Genomic DNA, 24,695 nt, shown 5'->3' with positions numbered 1-24,695 from the left:
CTGCCACATTTTCCCGTGTTTCTCGCTGTTGTGGTGTGAGATTTTTGGGGACCATTTTTGCACAAATCTTTCTCATACCAAGATCTTCAGTTATTATTAGACGAACCATTTCTCCATTGATATTCAGTTCTTCTGCAATCATTTTCATGGATAATCTTCGATCAGATCATAAGAGTTCACGCACCCTGGACAAGCTGGCATCCGTCCGTGAGCTTGATGGTCGTCCATTGCGATCTTCATCTTCAACATTCATTCTGCCTTCACTAAACATTTTGTGCTAATGAAAAACTTGAGCTCTTGACATAACCTCCTCTCCAAAAGCCTTCTGAAGTTTACCATAAGTTGTCATCGAATTTTCAGCCAATTTAACACAAAAAAAAATAGCTAGCCATTGCGCAATATTATGCAGTTGCATTACCGTGACGAGAGACACAAACACGTGTTAACTTATTAAAGCATAACTCACGACTGAGCAGTTGCATCAATATGCTGCTTGGACTAGAAGCAGCTTATAGACCAAGGTCAAAGATATTGTCCCTAAGGGTTGCCACATATTGCAAAGAAAATCAGTCTCATTACTTTATTGTTGCACCTCATACAGCTCGCACTAGAACATTGAGTACTAAGCAAGTTGAAATTAAAAACATTCGAGGATAGACACAGTAGGAGTAGCAACAGCCAGCCAGTAGTCGATTCCGGCCACAATTTACAGCACAAGCAAGGCCCTACCCTGTTGCTTGTTTGATGAAGCCAGCCGCTGCAGATCCCGGTGCCAGGAGACATGTAGCAAGCAAAATACATGAACAGCTTCCCAGTTATGTGACTGCTTCCATGTCAGTGATATTTCCTATGGCACCATCATCCAGGTAAACAGCCCCTTTTAGATGTGCTCTTCCTGCTGCCTCGCACGGCTCCTGTATACTGTCTGACAGACTTGGCAAATGATGTTACTGCTAGGCGCCCCCCCCCCCCCATCCCCTCAAAAAAAATAAAAAAAATAATCCTCACTACTTGCTAGAGCAGGGGCAGGCAGGAATCCTGCACGTGTGCGATGCACTTGCACGTGTACAGTTAACAGGTGTTCTGCGTGCACACAGGGGCAAGCTGGCCACCCGCTTCTCTCCACTCCCCACCATACCGTCTCTCCGCTTCTTCCTCTGTAATGCGTTTTGTTTCCTGGCCTGCTTTATTGAATGAAGGAGTAAGGTTAGTAGGAGTGCTTGAAAGAAATGGTTCAAATGGCTCTGAGCACTATGGGACTTAACATCTGACGTCATCAGTCCCCTAGAACTTAGAACTACTTAAACCTAACTAACCGAAGGACATCACACACATACATGCCCGAGGCAGGATTCGAACCTGCGACCGCAGCAGTCACGCGGTTCCGGACTGCAGTGCCTAGAACCGCACGGCCATCGCGGCCGGCTGCTTGAAAGAAATCGTGGTTTGAAAGAGTACCTATTACCTACGATACGTTTTATCATCACAGGTGGAGTTTACAATACGTTTAATGTCTGGAACAAAATTTCTACATAAGACAAACGCAAACAGTTACGTAAATTTTCATTACTGATGTTTGCTCTTAACCGAGTCTTATTAATTTTCATAACAGAAAAAATCTCTCACAAACGTATATCGACCCAAACATTGACATTATCTTCGCGGCTTCACGATGGAGACGAGGAAACTCTTGCTGTGGAAAGTCGTGATAAATATCTATTAAACGTCTTGCCAAAAGGAACTTTTCTCTCAGACGAGAATTATGCTGTGGAATCTACAGTGCAGATCTATTAATTCCATTTGCAAACTGGGATGAATATCATCTACAGAAACAGCAAATTGTCTCGAGACTATTCAAAACCTTGGGATAAGTATGATATATCCCCAAATCGCTTGAGAAATTCCTCTTATATTGCACTAAGTACGGGATCATATTGAGATTTATTATAATGGCGTTCAATATTAAACTTCCGCTGACCAGCGAGAATACTGTCACATATTATACATTTCGAATTTTCACATTTTTGCACAAAGAAAAATGATTCTCCCATTCCTTTTTAAAAGATAGCAAATCTCCACTTCTCCGTTTCCTTGAGTCATTCTGCATTTTCCGGTTCTTGAAATACAACGTTCACTACGTAGTGGTCGCTTCGCTTCAACGTCCGCAGCTTAGCCTGGTACTACACTGCCGCAACCTGCCGGCTGTTGTCACTGTCCCGTTTGACAATTGCACGCGAGCAGCACACGTGCAGCGTCGTGTGCCCATGAGCCGCGTGCAACGTTTGCCCGCCCCTGTGCTAGAGCTTACCCTTCACTCCCTGATCGGCCCGGTAGGTGGTGCCACTGCGCACTCTGCACACACTACCAGAAACGTGACCCATACCGGCAGCGGGAATATTGTTGATCAAGACACGTGGCTCATCCTCTCCCTCAGAAAACCAGAAACCATCCCCCATTTGTCCAAGACAAGAGACGAGAGCTAGCGCCCTCCCTTGACCTGAGATATGTGGACCTGTGAGGTTTTCCCAGTCCGACTATTCGAAACCAGCAAACTCACTGGGCTCAAGACCCGTAACTCCTGGCAGGGTCCCACGAAATGTGGTGATAACTTGGACGATATTTTGTCTTTCCCTTGCCCACCTGCCACAAAATTACGAATGAAAACTGTCGCCCCCTGGCTGGACCTTAAATGGACGACATCCGTCATTGTAGTGCTGCGCTAGTTTCCGGTGTGTGAGCTCAATATTTTCCCTGGCACATTTCCAATTCTGCTGAATGAGCTTGCTGGTTACCTCCTCTGGCAGTAAATCATTGATGGGCCACAAATTGGCGATTGGAGAATTCACAGGATAACTGAGCATCAGAGAGAGAGGGGTAGCCTTACTCTATTCGTGGCAGGCGGAGTTGAAGGCCAAGTTCAACCGAGGGATCATCTCATCCCACCTTCACTGCGACTTCTGGTGGAAGGCTATGACAGCAGCCTTAAGATTGCGATTCACTCTCTCTGCAAGTGAAGGTTGCAGGTAGTAGGGAATAGCAGTGACATGATGTATAGCACTTCTGAAGCAAAATCTCTTAAACTGCCGCGACACAAAAGCTGAGGCGTTATCACTAACAAGTGACCTTGGTGGACCAAAGATCAAAAAAATGTTAGTCATATGGCGAATGGTTACACCCTCTGTTATTCCACTACCAGGGATGAGCCATAAAAAGTGTGTGATCGCATCCACCAGTACCAATATCTATCTATTGGCATTCTGAATTCTGGGTAATGGTCCGATATAATCAATGAATACCTTGTCCATTGGTGCATTCTTCCTGGTAGATTGCAGCAACCCTCTCCGCGCATTAGAGTTGGGCTTGGACTCCTTACAAACGTGGCATTGCTCTACTAATCTACGGATGTCCTTATACAATGTCGCCCAGGTTAGATGCTCCCGAAACTTAGCAATAGTCTTGGCTACTCCCAAGTGACCTCCCACCACAGAATTATGGAAATAATGGAAAAAATCGCTGTTTTATGGGACTCAGGGTAGCTGCCAAACAACTCCGGAACTTCAGTTAGAACACCCATAACCAAACTTACATTCCCTATGCCAGTAGTATCCTGGTCTCCTTCCTGTCCCTCCTCTAACATCCTACTCAGCGGTCTGCTATAGCATTTACCGTTCCCCTTGTATGCTTAATGCTGAATCTGAAGGCTGATATGTGGACTGCCCACCGGGTGATACATCCAGTTCTCCTGGGGCGGGCCAGTACCCAGCTTAATGCCTGGTTGTCAGTCTCTAATTTGAAATGTCTATGTTCTGGGTAGAAACGAAACCTTTCTAAAGTGAAGAATACTGCCAATGCTTCCCATTCATACACAGAATATTTTAACTTGGCAGGCAAGAGTGTCCTGGATGCGTATGCTATCAGATGAAATTCACCTTCATCGTCCTGGAGCAGCACAGCTGCCATCCCAGAATTAGATGCATCCATCTGAACAATAAAACGCTTACCAAAATCTGGTACAGCCAACACAGGTGGATTGGCCAAGGTCTCCTTAATAGCAGATAGCTGGGATCTGCCCCACTGAAAATCCACGTTCTTCTTCCGAAGTTGGTTTAGTGGAGGCGCTACTTGTGCAAAATGGGCCACAAATTTATGGAAGAAATCAGCCATCCCTATAAATTGGGCAACTCTCTTCTTATTGGTAGTCTTAGGAGGCGTAAACTTATGTAGATCCCTCATTCTCCCCTGGTCAATCCTCACTCCCCCTGCCGAGACCAAATGACACAAAAACGAAATCTCCTTGCGTGCCAAACTTATCTTAGAAGGCTTGACCATGAGCCCAGCTTCCCGCAAGCAGAGTAAGATTGCTGAAGGTGCTCCTCAAACGTAGGACTATATACTACCACATTGTCAAGGTAATTATAAACAAACTTGTACTTGAAATCCCCCAAGATGTTATCTAGCAGCCGATACAGGACTGCTGTGCCCGTGGACAACCCGAATGGGACACGATTAAACTCATAAAGGTTCCAGTCCGTGCTAAATGCAGTGACTGGTTTAGACTCTTCAGATAACGGAATGTGGTAGTAAGCCTGGTTGAGGTCCAGGATGGTAAAGACCTTTGCTCCCGCAAACCAGGTAAAACAATGGCGCAAGTCAGGCAACGGCACCAACTCCAAAACAACCTTCTGGTTTAATCGTCTATAGTCCACTACCGGGTGATACCCAGCCTCTGCCTTAGGCACCAAAAACATTGGAGAAGCATACGGAGAGGTCGACTTCCTGATCACTCCTTCCTCCAACATCTTATCAACTACTGGCGCAATGCCTCTATCTTTGGCAGTGACTATCTGTTCGGTGATTGTCGAACTAGCACATCATCAATCAAGCAGATATGGTAACAAATTTTATCCATCACACCCGAGGTTATTAGCCAGCACATCAGGAAAACGACTCAGAAGCACCAAGAGTTCCTCTGCCTGACTACCTGGCAAATGACTGAGCCCAAATTCAGAATCCTGAACAGATATATTGTTTACCTCGGTCTGACCCTGGTATGAACACAAACTAAACTTCTTCGGAGGTGCGATCTGAATATGAAACATCCTACTGGCGTAATCTAACACCAAACCCATCTGTTGTATCGAATCACAGCCCAATAGCAAATTAACGGACAGGTTTTCCACCACTAACAAATGAATCGACCACAAAAACCCCTTTATCGATACCCTTCCCCGGCAACAGCCCGTGAGGGGGTAACCTTTGCCCATTAACCGCACGACACCCCTCTGAGGTCGGTTGCTAGGGAGGTAGCTTACATACTGCTTCATACTTCTGATACCGTTGATGGTCTAACAAGGATGCACTACTGCCAGAATCTACTAACACCCAGACTGGTTCATGGTTCAAGGTGCCACACACGAACGGTAGCAACTGGCTACCAACTGATCTTATGCGATTACATTGCTTCATTGGATGATTCTGACTAAAGGTGTCCCTGTTCCTTAACTGTCAGCTACTCAGGTGCGGTTTCCGTCTCTTCGGACAAACGCACCAAATGCTCAAAACTCCCACAACGAAAACAGCTCCTATTCCCAACGTCATTTATCTTTCCTTCAATACGATCAGGTTGCACCCAGGTAGCTAAAGGATCTGCCTCTCACACACTGGCTCTCTTACTATCAGCAAAACGGAGCCCCTCAATCTGATAAACCAAAGTCTCAAATTCACTGAAGATAGTTGGCTTAGGGGCAAACATAACCCATGACATGCCGTCTGGTCCGATGCACTGCAATAAACTCTCTACAGCATCCCTTTCACTTATATTTAACTCCACCACAGTAATGGTGACACGAATTTCATCAATATACTGTTCAAGGGTCTCAGTTTGACGCTAGGCATGATAAAAATATTGGCCTGCCAAATCAAGCTTAATACGTGGAGTGAATTTACGTTCAGTGATCTTCCACCACAAATTGGAAAGGCTACCCTTAACTCTCAACAATACTTCACTAATAATAATACTCAATAACCCCTTCACCAAAGGATAAATCAGTTGAAGAATAACTCGGTGGTCAAAACCTAGTGCATCCACATGCATTTCCAAACTCACCAATAAGCACAGAACCTTGACGGCACACGGCAACTCGTCCAACACCTGAACTCTCAATCCCTGAATTAAAAAAAGTATAGGATTGGGTAACTTAACAAATGGCTTGAACAATGGCTGCCCAATGTTCGTTAATTTCCCTGTCAGCACTGATTCATTCACCGGTTCTTGTACCAGTGTACCTCCTCTTACACTCGCTTCCCCCTGCAACCCTACTGCATTAAGATCAAACTGCAATGCCATAGCCCTCTGACGCAACTCGCCAATATTGGCCTTCTGTTTAGGAGTAACCTTCAACTGTTCTAAATCTCCCAATCTATTAACCCAATGAATGAGCTGAGATTGAACCCAGCTAATCTGCGTAATGGAAGGGTTACTATCTCTCATAAACTCGAGATTGTCTCACACACCGGAAAGTGACGCAGCACACATGGGCAACACCGAACCTACCTCACTAATGCCTTCCCCAGGCGAGGCATACCAGACAGTCCAAAACTCCCCACAAACACGCGCTCAAATCTGTCACCGCCCCATAAGTTGGCACCCCACGTACCTTAAGCTCATAAACTAGCTGCTCTCTCCTCAACTGGCTCAAACTGGCTCAGTCCCGGACACCCCCGGGGCTGCGGGTGACTCGCTTCGATGTCCTGTAACATAATACAGCCAACAGAGATTGCTCACACAAAAAATACAAGTTAAGATAAATAACCTAATTTATCACCAGATACAACAATGGATGGTGAAGCCTTACCCAGGGACCCCGAAACACAACCACTCTCTGCTACCAATGATGTGTCAGCACAGCATGAAATTCAACTTTTACACAATGACAAGAGCTCAGCACAATAGGCTGTGGGGAGGTAGGACTGGACCAAGTGACACATCAGGCAATCACCATTGACAGTTGCACTGAACATTTATTTGTCACATTTAAACAAGACAAATAACAAATAAAACCATCAACACATTTTTAAAATTACCATTTATGTGAGAGCAAGTTACTTCAAAATTTAAACATTCATAAACCAAGGCACTTATGGCCTATTACACATTTAGTGAAATGAGTTAAAAATTATTTACTCAAGAACTACGATCAACCTGAAGAACAATTTACTAAAATTTAATGAGAAAATGTATTCTTTCCTTACTGCAGTGATTGGTAGTACCAAAGTAATTCAGAGTACAGGCAACAACAAATCACATACCATGGTACACAACCATGTTACTTAAATGGCAGGCACCCTAAAATGTAGGATATAAAATATAAAATTTCATGTGACCAAGCAACCTCGTGGGATTCAACAAACTTCGTCCAGAAGTGGACGCCCGCCCACTCAGCTGCTTCCAGTACAGGCTCGGCATGGACCCCCAAATGGGAGTAGCTATGGTCACGAATAGGCACGAAAAATCCCAGAACTTGAGGGTATCTACATCAGACTGACACCTACCTTAAGTAAGTAGAAACACAATAATTCATTACAGCACATCATCTGTAGAATTAATCAACCTGTTAATGAACATTAGATAAGCAGTATAAATCTATTATCTTATGTGCATAAGACCAATTATACATTAAGCTGCAAGCTAACTAGATACACGGCCAGCCGGCATGCACAGGCAAAAGGGACGGAAAATACACAACCGCACAAGCAGGACCTAACCCAGGACCCCACACCTGCTACCAAGACAAACAGAAGTAGTCCCAATAAAACGAAATCAAATGCAAGTAACTCGCATGCAGGCTAACAGTATATCAAGATGCACCCCCCTTATCGAGGGTGCGGAAGTCTGGAAGTTATTGCTCATGGTGGCACCAATGACATCTGTCGCTTGGGTTCTGAGGGCATCATCCTCAGTTCTTATGGTAAGTTGGCAGAAGTGGTTAAGACTGCCAGACTTGCTCATGGGGTGCAAACACAGCTCATAGTTTGCAGAATTGTACCCATGGAAAAGGCCAGGTGATATGGGAAGATTTCGATTAGATTACATAATGGTCAGACAGAGATTCTGAAATCAGATACTGGACTGTAAGGCATACCCAGGAGCAGATATAAACTCAGATCACAATGTCGTAGTGATGAAGAATAGGCTGAAGTTTAAGAGATTAGTCAGGAAGAATGTAAAGTATGTAAAGGAGTGGGATACAGAAGTACTAAGGAATGATGAGATATGCTTGAAGTTCTCTAAGGCTGTAGATACAGCAATATGGAATAACTCAGTAGACAGTACAGTTGAAGAGGAATGGTCATCTCTAAAAATTGCAATCACAGAAGTTGGAAAGAAAAACGTAGGTACAAAGAAGGTAACTGCAATGAAACCATGGGTAATAGAAGAAATGCTTCAGTTGATTGATGAAAGAAGGAAGTACAAAACTGTTTGGGGAAATTCAGGAATGCATAAGTTGAAGTTGTTGAGGAATAAGATAAATAGGAAGTGCAAGGAAGTTAAGACGAAATGGCTGCATGAAAAATGTGAAGAAGTCAAAAAAGAAATGATTGTCAGGAGGACTGACTCAGCATATGGGAAAGTCAAAATAGCCTTCAGTGAATTTAAAAGCAAGGGTAGTAACATTAAAAGTGCAACAGGAATTCCACTGTTAAAAGCAGGAGAGAAAATGGATAGGTGGAAAGAGTGCATTGAAGGCCTCTATGAGGGGGAAGATTTGTCCCACGTGAGAGAAGAAGCAACAGGAGTCAATTTAGAAGAGATTTGGGGGGGTCTGTTACTAGAATCAGAATTTAAGAGAGCTTTCAAGGACTTAACATCAAATAAAGCAGAAGGGATAGATAATATTCTGTCAGCTTCTCTAAAATCATTGGGGGAATTGGCAACAAAACAACTATCCATGTTGGTGTCTAGAATGTACGGGTCTGGCGAAATACCATCTGACTTTTGGTAAAATATCATCCACACAATTCTGAAGACTGCAAGAACTGACAAGTGCAAGAATTAATGCACAATCAGCATAACAGCTTATTCATTTAAGTTGCTGACAAGGTGAATATACATATACAGAAGAATGGAAAAGAAAATTGAGAATGTGTTAGATGACAGTCAATTTGACTTTAGGAAAGGTAAAGGCACCATAGAGGCAATTCTGACTTTGAGGTTGATAATAGTAATAGGACTAAAGAAAAATCAAGACACGTTCGTAGGATTTGTCGACCTTGAAAATGGTGCAAGATGTTCGAAATTCTGGGAAAAATAGGGCTAAGCTATAGGGAAAGACGGCTAATATACAACATGTACAAGACTTAAGAGGGAATAATAAGAGTGGATGGTGAAGAATGGAAGTTCTCAGATTAAAAATGGTGTAAGACAAGGATGTAGTCTTTCATCCCTACTGTTCATTCTGTACATCTAATAACCAATGTGATGGAAATAAAAGAAAGGTTCAAGAGTGGAATTAAAATTCGAGGTGAAAGGATGTTATTGTATGATTCACTGGTGACATTCCTATCCTAAGTGAAAGTGAAGAAGAATTATACTGAATGTGCTGAATGGAGTGTACTGTCTAATGAGTACAGAATATGGATTTAGGGTAGTTCAAAGAAAGGCGAAATTAACAAGAAGTAACAGAAATGAGAACATTGAGAAACTTTGCATTAGGATTGATGGTAATGAAGCAGATGAAGTTAGGGTATTCTTCTATCTAACCCAGGCAGCAAAATAATCAATGGCAGATGGAGCAAGGAGGACATCGAAACCAGACTAGTGCTGGAGAAAAGGGCATTCTTGACCAAGAGAAGTCTGCTAGTAACATTGACCTTACTTTGAGGAAGAAATTTCTGAGAATGTACGCTTGGTGCCAGGCATTGTATGGTAATGAAACATGGACTATGGGAAAACCAGAACAGAAGAGAACCAATGCTTTTGAGATGTCCTACAGATAAATGTTAAAAATTAGGTGGACTGGTAAGGTTAGAAATGTGGAGGTTCCCCACAGAATCACAGAGGAAAGAAATGTGCAGAAAATACTGACAAGGAGAAGGGACAGGATGATAGGGCATCTGCTAAGACATAATGGTATGACTTCCATGATACTAGAGGGAGCTGTAGAGGGTAAAAACTGTAGAGGAAGACACAGATTGGAATACATCCAGCAAATAATTGAGGACATAGGTTGCAAGTGCTACTCTGAGATGAAGAGGTTGGCACAGGAGAGGAATTTGTGGCGGGCCACATTAAACCAGTCAGAAGACTGATGACTCAAAAAAAGAAAGAGAGGGGGGCGGGGGTAACAGGCTCGATCGGATCATTTGGTTTGGAACTGGGTGCAGGCTCCATTGATTCTGTGATGGTCATATCTGCTGATTTCTGGGCCTGTGTTATATGGTGCTGAGTTGTAGGACTCTGCTTGATAGGTCAGGGGTGCACTACACAAAAGAAGCAGCTGCACGGATAGCAAGTACTGGAGGAGAGCACATGAGGGTTTCTAGGCTAGGAGGTAGTTTGAGGTCTTCTAATGAATGCTCACCACTCAATACAGAGAGTAAAATCTGATCGCCTACAAAGTAGACACATTTAGACTGTCAATATTTTAACAGTGAAGTATAAGTATTTAACAGAAAATTATTTCTAACAAAGTTCCCAAATTGTTGCCCTCCAGGAAATTTCTTGTGCTTTAATTATTCTCAGGGTCGACAGTTGGCTGACGCCCGATGTAGGAAGCTTCGAAATACTTATCAAGTCTAGGAACTTTCACTGAAAAGATAGATTAGTGCCATAGGAGTGGGAGAGATCATTGCAGTTGATAAACTTATTGTGTCTGTTGAGGTCAAATTTGAGTGTGACAGTGAAGTTATAGCGACACTTGTAACTGGTCTAGATGAAATCAAGCTAATTGTTGGATGTGTTTCCGGCCATTCAATTCTGCTGCGGCAGTTTTAGAGTCATCCAAGAAAAGTCTGTGGGAGTGGAGAAGAAATACCCAGATAATACAATATTAGTGGGGTGTGACTTTAACCTACTGAGTATAGAATGGTACATCTATGTATTCAGTGAGTGTGGTACAGTCAGTTTTATGAAGTACTTCTGAACACATTTTCCAAAAACAGCCTTGAACAACTAGCTAGAGAACCACAAGCAATGCGTATATTTTAGACCCTGTAGCCGACCTTTCATGAGTGTCAGTAAAGATATGGGGATTTTGGTCATGATGTCATTATAGTGATGACGGTTACTAAAGTTAATAAATCCCTCAAGAAGGCCAGGAGAGTGTTTATGCTAGAAAGAGCAGATAAGCAGTTGTTAGCATGTAACTTAGACAACGAATGGCCATCATTTAGCTTCATTATGGGCGATATACAGGAATTATGGCCAATGTTTAAACTGTCCATTATGTATGGTGTATTTATCATTGAGTCGGCCATAGTGTCGCTTCAATATTACAGCAGGGGGCAATTTTTGTACTTAGGCTTATCGCCTGTGTCTGCCACACTTACGGTAAGGATGGTTTGGAAATGGACACACGTGTCCAAAACTAGTCTCCATCAAGAAATAAAAAAAGATACTTCTCAATGCAACTTATGACGGAACTCCAACCACTTATTTCAGAGTTTAAATTGATTGCAAGTTTCGCTCTGGAGGTGTATGTCGGAAGTAAGTGGATAAAGGGTGGAAAAGACACTCTATGGTTTAGTAATCAAATTTGGAAAATGCTGAAGAAACAGACATTTTTGTATTCTCAATTCAAAAAAAGAGCGCAAAAAAGCTGACAGAAAAAAGTTAGTAAGAAATCCATGCTCCGTCTGTAAGACGGAACTTAAGAACTTAAGAAAATTGTGGTTGTACATGAAATCACTAAGCGAGGTGTAGGCTTCTGTCCAGTCACTCACCAACCAGTCTGGGGCAGGAGAAGATATCTAAAGGAAAACTGAATTTCTAAATTTCACATCAAAGAAGTTATTCACGCGCGAGGATTCTACAAACATAACTTTGTTTGGCTTTTGTACAGACTCACGCATGGAGGACATAGACACTGGTATCTTTGGCACAGAGAAGCAATTGAAAGAATTGAAAACCAGTAAGTTGCCAGTCCAGATGGAATCCCAATTAGGTTGTGTAGAGAGTACTCTGCGGCATTAGTATCTTCATTGCCCTGCATTTATTGCGAGTGTCTCACCCAGTGAAAAGTCCCAGGCAGGTGGAAAAAAGTTCAGGTGACTACTGTATATAAGAAAGGTAAAACAAGTGACTCGCATAGTTACAGACCGATATCCAGATTGCTGCAGAATTCTGGAACACATTCCGTGTTCGATGTGGCACAGACAAATAGCAAAATTCTGCATGACCTGCTGAAGTGTCGGAGCATTGACGCTGTCGATGACCTCGTGAATGGCTGTTTTCAGCTCAGCAATGGTTTTGGGGTTTTTCTGTACACCTTGTCTTTAATATGACCCCACAAAAAGGAGTTGCATATGTTCAGACCTGGAGAATATGGCGGCCAAACGAGGTCTATGTCAGTGGCCTCTGGGTACCCCAGAGTCAGAATGCGGTCCGCAAAGTGCTCCTCCAGGACATCAAAAACTCTATTGCTTCAATGGGGTCGAGCTCTGTCATGCATGAAGCACATATTGTTGAAATCAGGGTCACTTTGGATAATGGGGATGAAATCATCTTACAAAACCTTCACATACTGCTCGGTAGTCACTGTGCCATCAAGGAATATTGCACCGATTATTCCATTACTGGACATTGCACACCACATGGTCATCCATTGAGGGTGAAAAGACTTTTCAATTGCAAAATGGAATTCTCAGGCCCCCAAATACACCAGTTTTGCTTACTGAGAACACATCCAAATGAAAATGGGCTTAATTTGTAAACCAAACCAAACAGCGCACACTAATTCCCATAATGCCCCGCAGCCAACTGGTCAGTTTGAATGTCCTAAAGCAAACCATTCAGAAGTTGTGACAATTTTATTTTATTTAGTTCCGATAATTGTCACCCTTTAAATTTCTTTGAGACAGAAAAGCTTCTGTCCACAAATCAGCACAAATGTAGAAAGCATCACTCGTACAAAACTCAGCTTGCCCTTTTCTCGCACGATATGTTACAAATCTTGGAACCATTTTACGTAGAGTACGTGAAGGAACTTGCCCCCCTTATTGCAGCGGTGTACCGTAGGTATCTAGAAGAGTGTAGCGTTCCAAAAGATTGATAAAGGGCACAGGTCATCCCCGTTTTCAAGAAGGGACGTCGAACAGATGTGCATAACTATAGACCTATATCTCTAACATTGATCAGTTGTAGAATTTTGGAACACATATTATGTTCGAGATAATGACTTTTCTGGAGACTAGAAATCTACTCTGTAGTAATCAGCATGGGTTTCGAAAAAGACAATCATGTGAAACCCAGCTCGTGCTGTTCGTCCACGAGACTCGGAGGGCCATAGACATGGATTCCCAGGTAGATGCCGTGTTTCTTGACTTCCGCAAGGCATTTGATACAGTTCCCTACAGCACAGTTGTTTAATGAACAAAGTAAGAGCACATGGACTATTAGACCAATTGTGTGATTGTATTGAAGAGTTCCTAGATAACAGACTGCAGCATGTCATTCTCAATGGAGAGAGGTCTTCCTAAGTAAGAGTGAGTTCAGGTGTGCCGCAGGGGAGTGTCGTAGGACCATTGCTATTCACAATATATATAAATGACCTTGTGGATAACATCGGAAGCTCACTGAGGCTTTTTTGCGGATGATGCTGTAGTATATCAAGAGGTTGTAACAATGGAAAATTGTACTGAAATGCAGGAGGATCTGCAACGAATTGACGCATGGTGCAGGGAATGGCAATTGAATCTCAATATAGACAAGTTTAATGTGCTGCGAATACATAGAAAGAAAGATCCCAAATCATTTAGCTACAATATAGCAGATCAGCAACTGGAAGCAGTTAATTCCATAAATTATCTGGGAGTAGGCATTAGGCGTGATTGAAAATGGTATGACCATATAAAATTAATCGTCGGTAAAGCAGATGCCAGACTGAGATTCATTGGAAGAATCCTAAGGAAATGCAGTCCGAAAACAAAGGAAGTAGGCTACAGTACACTTGTTCGCCCACTGCTTGAATACTGCACACCGGTGTGGGATCCGTATCAGATAAGGTTGATAGAAGAGATAGAGAAGATCCAATGGAGAGCAGCGCGCTTCGTTACTGGAGCATTTAGTAATCGCAATTGCGTTACGGAGATGATAGATAAACTCCAGTGGAAAACTCTGCAAGAGAGACGCTCAGTGGCTTTGTACGGGCTTTTGTTGAAGTTTCGAGAACATACCTTCACCGAGGAGTCAAGCAGTGTATTGCTCCCTCCTACGTATATCTCGCAAAGACACCATGAGGATAAAATCAGAGAGATTAGAGCCCACTCAGAGGCATACCGAGAATCTTTCTTTCCATGAACAATACGAGACTGGAATAGAAGGGAGAACCGATAGAGGTACTCAAGGTACGCTCCGCCACACACCCTCAGGTGGCTTGTGGAATATGGATGTAGATGTAGATGTAGGGAAACAAACGTATTCCATATTCCTATATTTCCAGAATTCATTTGACACAGTGCCCCATCGGAGACTACTGACGAAGGCCCGAACATGCAGTTTACGTTCCCAGATATGTGAGTTGCTTGAAGGCTTTTTAAGTAATAAAATCCAGTGCATTGCCCTCAATGGTGAGTGCTCATCAGAGGCAGGGGTTTTGTCAGGAGTGCCCTAGGGAAGTGTGAGAGGACTATTTTTATTCTCTATGTACGTAGATGACCTGACAGACAGAGTGAGAAGCAGTTTACAACTGAGAAGAGGGCTGTCTGGTGGACCACAGAGGGACTAGTTGGAGGCATGACAAGACTACCCCCAGGCGTGGACTCGGGAAGCTGTGGGGCAAGGAGAGTGGAGGGAATAGTGAGCGGGAAAGGAGAGGAGCAGGGAAAGGGAAAGACAGGTGTGTGCATTGGCAGAGGATGACACAGAAAGAGGGTGAGGGGATGTGAACAGGGAGGATGTCATAGAACGGAGGGAACGGAAACTGTTGGGTGGGGGGTGCGCAGGCTACCTGAGGTTGAGGCCGGGATAATTTTGGGAGCAGAGAATGTGTTGTAAGGATAACTCCCATCTGCACAGTTCAGAAAAACTGGCGATGGATGCGAGGATCCAGATTGTGGCTCAAGTTGTGAAGGAGCCATTGAAATCAAGCATGTTATGTTCAGCTGCATGTTGTGCCACAGCATGGCCTACTTTGCTCTTGGTCAAAGTTTGGCAGTTGCCATTCAGCATGGTGGACAGCTGGTTGGTAGTCACACCAATATAAGAAGCTGTGCGTTGATTGCAGCAGAGCAGGTATATGATATGGGTGCTTTCACACCTGGCCTGGCCTCTGATGGGGTAGGATAAGCCTGTGACAGGCCTGGAATAGAAAATGCTGGGTGAATGGACTGGGCATGGATATCTTTCCTGTGGCAAGGGGTTGGAATTGGGAGTGGATTAGAGATGGACTAGGATGTTGTGGAGGTTGGGTGGGCGACAGAACACCACTTTAGCAGGAATGGGAAGGATCTTGGTTAAAATGTCCATCATTTTGAGGCATGCTGATAGGTAATCAAAGCCACAATAAAGTATTTGGTTCAGTGTTCCAGTCTGGGGTGGTATTGGGTGATGAAGAGCTTACTCCTTTGTAACTTGTTCTTGGTGGTGGTGGTGGGAGGATTCCGGGTGTGTGTCGAAAATGGCATGGGAGATCTGTTTGCAGACTAGGTCTGTGGGATAGTGCCTTTCTCTGAAGGTGCAGGTGAGACCCTCAGCATTCTGGGCAAAGGAGTTCTTGTCACTGCAGATACACCTTCCCTTGGTGAACAGTCTGTATGGGAGGGATTTTTTTTGTTTGGAAGGGATGACAGCTGTTGAAATGAAGGCACTGTTGGTGGTTGGTGGGTTTAATGTGGACAGAAATGTGGATGGGGTCATAAGACAAGACAAGAGGTTTGACTTTTGAGAGGCTAGGAAGATCTCCTCTAGGTGCTATTGGCTGTACCACCGAATTGTTCGTATACTTCCCCTTCAGAGGAGAAGTAGTTGTGAGTTAGGATAAAGTTAGTAGAGTGTATGAGGAATGAGGTAGTGGATTTGGAGTATGAAGGACATTGGGAAAGGTAGTGTTCAATGGTGGCATGACCATGGGCATGAAGGATGTTGGTGTATTGGGAATTGGTGTCAGCAGTGAGAAGTAGGGGTCCAGGTGGTGAAGGAGTATGGATGGTGGAGAGTCTGTGAAGGAATGGTTGGTATCTTTGACGTGGGAGACTAGATTACGGTTGGTTGGTTGGAGATGTCAGTCAATGACAGCGAAAATTCTTTCAGTGGAGGCACAATAACCAGCTACGATAGGGAATCCAGGATTTGTGTGTTTTGGGGTAGCATTTGAAAGGTGCGTATGGAGGGCTGTTTTGCTCCTCATCGCCCCCCCCCCCCCCCCCCAGCCTTGTGATACTGCACCTGGTGGCTGTCTTGCCATGCCTTCTTCTAGTCTATAGCTCTGCCAGCGAACACTCCTTTCTCCTGCCATCCATATCCTGTTATCCTTTCCTCTTCTCAGCCCCTTCCACATAGTTGCTTCTGTTCAACGTGACAGTTGCATTCTGGTCGAAGCTGCCGAAAATGGCAGTCGTGTGTGAGGTGTGCTTGGCATGTGTGAATGAATGTGTGTATGTGCTCTTCCTTTTCTTAAGAAAGGTAACTGTGTGACAGTCTTTTCATTGTGCTTGTCTGCATCTCAGCATGTCATCTCTTCGGCGAATAGCAATCCATCTTCTTGCTTATATTGTTGATATTCCGACTTGGAGTTTCCATTGTTTAATTATCATTTGTCATTTAGAAATAGAGTGGATGATGGGTTAAGGCAAATGCCACAGTGGTGTCTTTCAAAAGAGTTATCATTGATTTCTTTCCATATCCCTCCCTAATCTGAGCTTGTGATCCATCTCTAATGACCTTGTTGTCAACAGGAAGTTAAAAATTAATCTTCCTTCCTTTATTTATCTCAATATTACACGAAGCTTCACCAAAAAGATAAAAATCTGAAGGGGGCAAGGTCAGGGCCATGAGGAGGATGAGATAGGAACTCTCAACCCACTTTACCAATAGTTTCCAGCAACAGTCGGGATGCATGAGATCGAGCATTGTCTTCCAAAACTAACGCACCATTCCTCTGTCATCCCAGACATTTCCATTTCAGTGCAAACTTGACTTTGTTCTCAGTCGTGCCTGATACTGCAATTGCTTCTCCGAAAAATTACAGGAAGTTGGACCATGGGTAGTCCAGAAAGACGATTACATAATCTTAACAGCCAACAGTTGCATTTTAAATTTGTTACAAATAGGCAGTTCAGGGTGCTTCTGCTACAAGCTTTGACTCTTGTACCATGGTTCAAAATTACATATTTGTGTTTCATCACAGGCAGAAATCTTGTCCAAAATGCATCTCTTTTGCTATCGAAAGAATTTTTGAGAATGGTGCAGATGTGAAATATATGTTCCTTGTGATCAACAGTAAAACATCTGGCAGCTCAACTTGCACAAGTCTTACAGTAAGCAGTTCAGTTCAGAGAGCTGTACCAAAAGTAAGGTTATTGTATTTTTTACAAACAGAAGACATTGTTTATTGTTATTAATTTATACGTCATTGAAAAGCTAACATCTTTGTCTATTTTTTCATGTATTTTCCATTTTTTCGACAAACTTTTGAAGACGGTGCTCCAGCTTTTGTATTCCTAAGTCAAAGAAGTCTCCCACAAACCTGTTGAGGAAGTGTATGACCTCTGCTCAGACTTAATCACCGCTCTTGAAGCGTTTGCCACCTAAGTGTTCCTTTAGGTTGAGGAAGAGGTGATAATCGCTGGGGGCTAAGTACGGGCTATACGGAGGATGGGGCATAACAGTCCACCCAAATTTCTTCAAAAGCTCCTGTGTTTGACGAGTGACGTGGGGTCGAGCATTGTCATGAAGAAGCAATAGTCCTTCCTTCAGCTGTCGTCTCTGGCGATTCTGGATTGCTCGTCGGAGTTTGGTCAATGTTTCACAATATCTGTCTGAGTTTATTGTCATTCCAGGTTCCATGAAACTGATGAGGAGTGCCCTCTTCTGATCCCAAAACACAGAGGCCACAACCTTTTCTGCCGACTGCATTTGTTTGAATTTCTTTGGTGACGGAGTCGGTGTGATGCCACTGACAAGATTGTCGTTTTGTTTCGGGGGTGTAATGAAACATCTCCCATGATGATAGAGTCCAGCAACTTCTCCTTGTTGCCTCCCCTCTCACATTGTTGAAGAAACTTGCGAGCACAGTCAAGGCGATGCTCCATGTGTCCATCAATCAGCATCCAGGGAACCCAGCGAGCACACACCTCGTGATAACCCAACGTTTCTGTTAAAATTCTTCAGTTGTGCTGTGAGAAGCTTCAGAAATGCGTTCAACAAGTTCATGGACAGTGACCCTCCGATCTTTGAGCAGCTCGCTGTTGATCTTCTGGACAATCGCGTCCGAAACTGGCAGTCTTCCACTCCATTGTTCATCATGAACTTCCATGCGACCCTCAGCAGAAGCCCTGCACCATTTGCGGACATGCTGAATGGACATGCACTCCTGAACATAAAACTCAGTTGCAGATGAGTCTCCACGGGTGGTAACTTCCTTCCGTAGAGAAACCGGATTACTGCTCGAGCCTCGCACTTGGCAGGGGCGGCGATCAACACTTCCATCTGTGACAGCTGCCAAGCCAACACTGAGCAACGTAGTGAATCGTGGACAGGCGGGCTCGAGAGTGAGGGAACCACTGCGCACAGCACTGTTGTTATTTAGCCTAGCACCTTCCCTCGAGGCTGTAGCTCATTGGGAATTTTACTTTTGGTACAGTTCTCGTAGTTTTGAACGATGGAATGGATTTGCCCATTTACTTGATAAGTTTCAGCATTTGTTGAGCTGTAAGTCACCAATCCTCTTGGATAAGTAAATCTCTACAAGCTTGCAATGTTGAGGTCGATAGTGCTACTGGACACCTGGAGCAGTGCTCCTCTGCTACACTTTTGCAGCCACATTTAAACTTTTCCACCCGCACATTAAAACTTGTACAGTTCTTGCAACTACCAACATATTGTTTGTTCATCCAAAAGAATATTTCTGACAGTTGTACACTTTCTGAAAGTAAAACTCATATCACAGAACTGTTTTTCAAAAGTTTTTCTTCGAGTGGACACACCATCCTAATGAAGACCTTAGTTGTTGTGTTTACGTAAATATTAATGAAACAAATTACTCACTCTTCACAAGGTTACCAGCCGTACTTACTAAAGTTTCAGTTCCCTGCATAAGAATTTGCCTTCACTGAATATATGTGTGTGTGTTTAATTACTGAATGACCTTTGTTTCAGATTAGATGTTAAGCCTAATTCTTTGTAGGTGTCCAGGATAACTTAAGACTAGATGCCTCATGATAAAATACAAGTATATGTGTATGCCTAAATGAGAGGCATGATTCTGTCAGCGACTAGCAGTGTACCTTTGCTGCCATCCATTGATTTTTTCCTGATTTTCTATTACAGTATACATTCACATGTCTTTTTAACACATTCATTGCCATTACTTCTCATTGGTGCTTGTGTCTTTCTCAGTGGTTGTATATTACAGTAAAGTACTGTAAAATGAAATGCCGTCACAGATGTATGTATTTATTTTGCACAGATCATCCCAGCGGAGTGTTAAAGGTTACGTGTACAGCAGCAGTGACTCCCGCAGTAGCATCTCACGCAGTGCCTCTCGCAGCAGGTCACGATCTAGCCACTCGGATTCAAGTCGTTCGGGGTCTAGATCTCGGAGTTGCTCCAGCAGCTCCTCATTCACTAGCAGTTCTACTACCCGCTCTCGATCACCTTCTATTCCACGCCGCCGTGGCTCGCCAAGTTTCCTTGATCGTCGTCGTATCACCAGGTTAGTAAATTAAATATGGGATTTTTAGTTACATTAGTGGCCATCTTGAATGATGGTTTCATGTTTATTTATCTAGTGAGAATTCAGTTGTCCAGGTATGTGGAAGTAGTTCTTTGTCTGAATGTAAATATGTTTTAAGAAGTATGACACTATTTATCAGTAGATACCGTTCACATTACAACTTAACACAAAATGTTGTACTACAGTAAAATTAAAGGAATCTGTAAATTGTGCGAGTAAAAACAGAAGAAAAATGTTTTGGGGTTTTAAAAGTTCATTTTGAGCATTTCTTTTTATTCTTTTATCATCTGCACTATAAATATGAAACTGTTTGATACTTCACATAGGTTCACTGCTGCCTCCTAAGTAATTAAAGTATGACATAGTAATCTTACCTTCATCAACCACTGTAGCCAAACCATATAGTTAGTTTCTTCAGAAGCATCTCCAGAGAGCCCCCATTTGAAATATAGTATCCATGCAAATACATTTTGTACTTAATAACACATTTCTTGCAGAGCAGAGTGAAGACATCATGTCTTCAAAAGAACTAAGTGTGTTAATAAGACTTATTCGGGGCTCTGTTGCACTTTTGGCAGAGTTCCTGTTATTCATAATTAGTGATGAGCAGTGGGAGATTAGGTTTCATTATGCTGTATGTGTGTATTGCACTTAAAAGCTTCTTGCACTGCATATGTTTCTGATTGTAGCTGCAATCTTTTTTGTGAAAAAAGAAAGAAGAAAAATTGTTATATAGTGCATGCTTGTAGCTACAATCTATTTTGTGAAAAAAGAAAGAAGAAAAATAGTTATATAGTGCATGCTAGGCTTTTAAAAATATAATTCCTTCATTTGAAACTTGAGATTTTTCTTCAGTTGTCTTTTATGAATCCAGCTGTGCAACCTATTCAACATTTTGAGCTGTTATTTATTAAACAAAGAGTCATCAGCATTATTTTAATGTTAAGCATTATCCCTTCTGTTGATGTAGTGTTTTCTTAAAGGGGATTTTTGACTGAGAGAGTGCGTTATCTTAGAATCATTTGATGTACCTCTTTGAAATCTTATTTTATGCGGCTCCATCCACTAGTTACTTCCTCATCATTTTCTTTAAATAAATAAAAAATAATAATAATAATAAAAGACAGCATTTACTGTGGTTCTGCACCATCTCCAGTTGAATCTTGACCTCAGTCCTGTCACCGCACATAGTCTTTTATTTTAACAACTGAAGTAATAACATGATACATTCTGACAACATTTGATCTATAAAGTTCATTTATGCTGTTTGGGAATACATTGCTATGCATGGACACAACTGTTTTTCAGTAGGCATTGTTTGTCAGTAGATTCTGTCTAAAATGTTTTAAGTTATTTAAGGCACCAATGACTTTAGCTATACAGTAGTTGTTGAAACCTTCTGCAGCATAATATTTACACATGTTTATGACTTATTACATTTGTAATGTGTAGTTTGCATTTTGTGACAGGGATGCTGGAAAATCCAAATCAAGGTCGAGTTCCAGATCATCTCTAAGCCTTGATTAGCCTGCATCATGGCAGTATAGGATGCTTGTGACATGAACACATAGTGACATGATCTATTGCTGCTAGTGTACATTACTTTTCATTCACAGCTTGTAAACACAAGGACTACAATCTCATTGTCAAATAGAGACCGCGAGTGTGTTACTAACTTGTCAGCACAGTCATTCAGAGTGTATATGTACATATGTACCCATGTACACAATTTATGTGTAAATTATTAAAATTTCTTTTATTTTTGTGTTGTTTTATTTTATTTTATCCCTTTTTCTTTTATTTTCACAGTGAAGATCACATTAACTTTATTTTCTATCCTTTCCATGTATCTGTCCACCAGGAAGATACTAGGTACATGACACACACACACACACACACACACATACACACACACACACACAAAACCTGAATGGGATGGTATGATATTCTTGTTATGGAATAGAATTTACATTACACCTAGTAGCTGCAGAGTACCTCAGCTTGTTAGTTAATAAGCACTCAGCAGACGTACATTTTATATAATTTCTGTATGAAATTAGACAGCTTTTGAAATTGTATACTGTGAACATAGTTTGTGTAGTAAAGAGAAAAGACAGAGTTGGAGACTTTGTTTCTTTTATCTTCAAGCCAACAGAATCTTCTTCCTCCTGCATGTGCAAAAAACAGTAGAAAGGATATACTTTTGTATTGTATACAACACTCACTTGTACCAGGTAAGTATACATATTTGCAGCTTTTTGTAATATTTTTCTTTTATTTAGTAGTACTTCCTCTACAAATTTGTTCTCTATTCCATGAGCACAACAGTGAGGAGTATCAACCGTAATGTAATAATCCTGCAGAGTAAGTGGTGCCTTTCAGGTTTTATATTATTTATGCATAATTAATTTGTGTATTTTGCAAGCTCTATTGCTGTCATCTGTTCTGGCAAAAGAATGATGTTGAAAAGATCACCAAGAAGAATCTATACTTCTGAAATATCACATTAATTTCTAAATGCAGCAGTGATACAGGAATGACAGGCAAAAAAATAAACTTTATACAATTGATAGTATTAGAAGAAACTTGGGTAACAAACTTCAAACCACCTACAGTCCAGCATTATTCATGACTTGGTCTTCAGAGTGAGTGCTGTTGTGCATGCTAAAGAATTGCTTACTATCACTGCAGTGCATAACCAGATTTTCAGCAAAATTCGTGTTCTTATTGCTGATCACTTTCCTGTATTTAGTGAATTCACTTTATAGCCTGCATTCAAAAAATTATATTTTAAGCTAGTGTGTGCACTTATTACAGCAATATTTATTATCAAATTCAGCTTACAGTTAAAATTTGATATTTCCCTGTTTTGCCAGTCTTAACCTATCTCAGATATTAAAAGTATTGAATTATTAAAATTACCTAATATATGAAAAATTACTATTGTGAAAAGGCAGTATATCTTTTCCAGAAAACGCAAGCCATAATGTGGCAGCTATGCATCATTATATAACAGTAACACAAATCATATCAATAACACTTGCCTTGGATATACCAAATGGGTTGTTGATGGATGTTGTAGTGACTAGTTCTCATATGCCCAACAGGCAGTCATGTAATGCTAGGTTTAATTTGGTTGAAAGCCACAGAAACAGCCAAGTACTTGCTTCTTTAGGTATGGCTCTTATAGATGGCACTTTTAGGCATTTTCTTTGGGGTAAATGTTGCGTGAATTGTAATAATAGTCAAAATTAAACAGTTTTAATTAAAAAGGCACACATCTGTATTTAGCATAATGCATTTCTGTCTTAACAAAACTGAAATACTAGAGCAGCAGTGGACCAAACTTGTTGTGTTACTACAGATGGACTTTCTCTGCTGACATGATATAAACTTTAAAACATATCTTTGGTGCTGTTGTCTGTTTTCATTTGTGCACAGACAGCATGACTTGCTGTTAACCACTACAGGCATAGCGTGTCATCAGCCTCCAGCAGTAAGCTATCTTACACTACTTCTCTCTACCAGAGGACACCAGTTGTTGAAGTCCAAGAGACTGCGTAAAAACTTTAGTTACGCAGGGCGTAGGCACGGGTGAGAAAGGTGCAAGAGAAGGGCACAGCCAGCTTAGATTTGAATGTAATGCATTTGTTATATTTCTTTTGAAATGTTTGCATATACATTAATCAATGTACAACTTACTGCACTTAAGCTGTGCCATAAGTTCTTAAAATGTATAGCGAAGTTATTTCTCATTTTGTCAATATGCTACCTGCTGCAACAACTGAACAAAACTTTGGTAATAACTGAATTGGAATGTTGTGAGATCGTCATAAATTGTATGAATTAGTTTGAAATGTAGTTTTCATTTTTGCTCTTGGAGAATCTCTCATGGGTTCCTTTTCATCATGTTAACTTCCATAATGTTTATTCTTAGTAACCCATTTCCTATTTTTGTATGCATTTTCAAAATCTGCTGCTTTGTATTTCTTTAACACAATGGTGGACAGACACAGCATGTTACCACATTCCAAATAACTGCCAGTGCATAAAGAATAGATTGCTACTTACCATAAGAATTGATGCTTTGAGTTGCAGACAGGCATAACAGAAAGACTGTTGCACATAGAGCTTTCGGCCAAAGCCTTCTTCAGAAAAGAGAGGAAAACACACACACATTCACACAAGCAAGCACACCTCATGTACACATGACCACTATACGCAGCATTCTGTGTTGAACAAAAGCAGCAGTCTGGAGTGGGGCAGGGTCCGGATAGGTCAAGAGAAGAGTGCTGTCTGACAGAGCTTGCAGGGACTAGAAGACAGCAGGATAAAACTGTCAGGCACAGTGTCAGGATACTTGGCGGCGGGGGGGGGGGGGGGGGGGGGTGTCAATTAGCAGAAATAGAGAGGAGCAGAGAGGGGCGAAGACTGGTGGATTCGTTGATAGAGAGCAGCCCACAATGAGGGTGAGGGGATGCGAATTGAAAGGAGATGATAGGGCAGAGAATGTGTTGTAAGGATAACTCCGAATTGCACAGTTCAGAAAAGCTGGTGGTAAAGGGGTGGATCCAGGTGGCACAGGTT

General features: G+C 42.1%; 1 protein-coding gene across 1 annotated transcript in view; it reads left to right on the top strand.

Annotated features, from left to right (window-relative positions):
* LOC124605277 (serine/arginine repetitive matrix protein 2) overlaps positions 1–21,871 on the top strand; it is a 268,096-nt gene extending 246,225 nt beyond the window's left edge. The window contains exons 10-11 of the mRNA XM_047136851.1: positions 19,842–20,087; positions 21,578–21,871. Of these exons, the coding sequence (XP_046992807.1) occupies positions 19,842–20,087; positions 21,578–21,635 (304 nt within the window). The 3' untranslated portion in view covers positions 21,636–21,871. The remainder of the gene's footprint in view (positions 1–19,841; positions 20,088–21,577) is intronic.
* Positions 21,872–24,695: the final 2,824 nt, after the last annotated feature.

This window comes from Schistocerca americana, chromosome 1 (genome assembly GCF_021461395.2).
Source record: "Schistocerca americana isolate TAMUIC-IGC-003095 chromosome 1, iqSchAmer2.1, whole genome shotgun sequence".
Taxonomy (NCBI): domain Eukaryota; kingdom Metazoa; phylum Arthropoda; class Insecta; order Orthoptera; family Acrididae; genus Schistocerca; species Schistocerca americana.
Note: the sequence above shows the minus strand (reverse complement) of the source record. Positions and strands in the feature narration are given on the sequence as shown.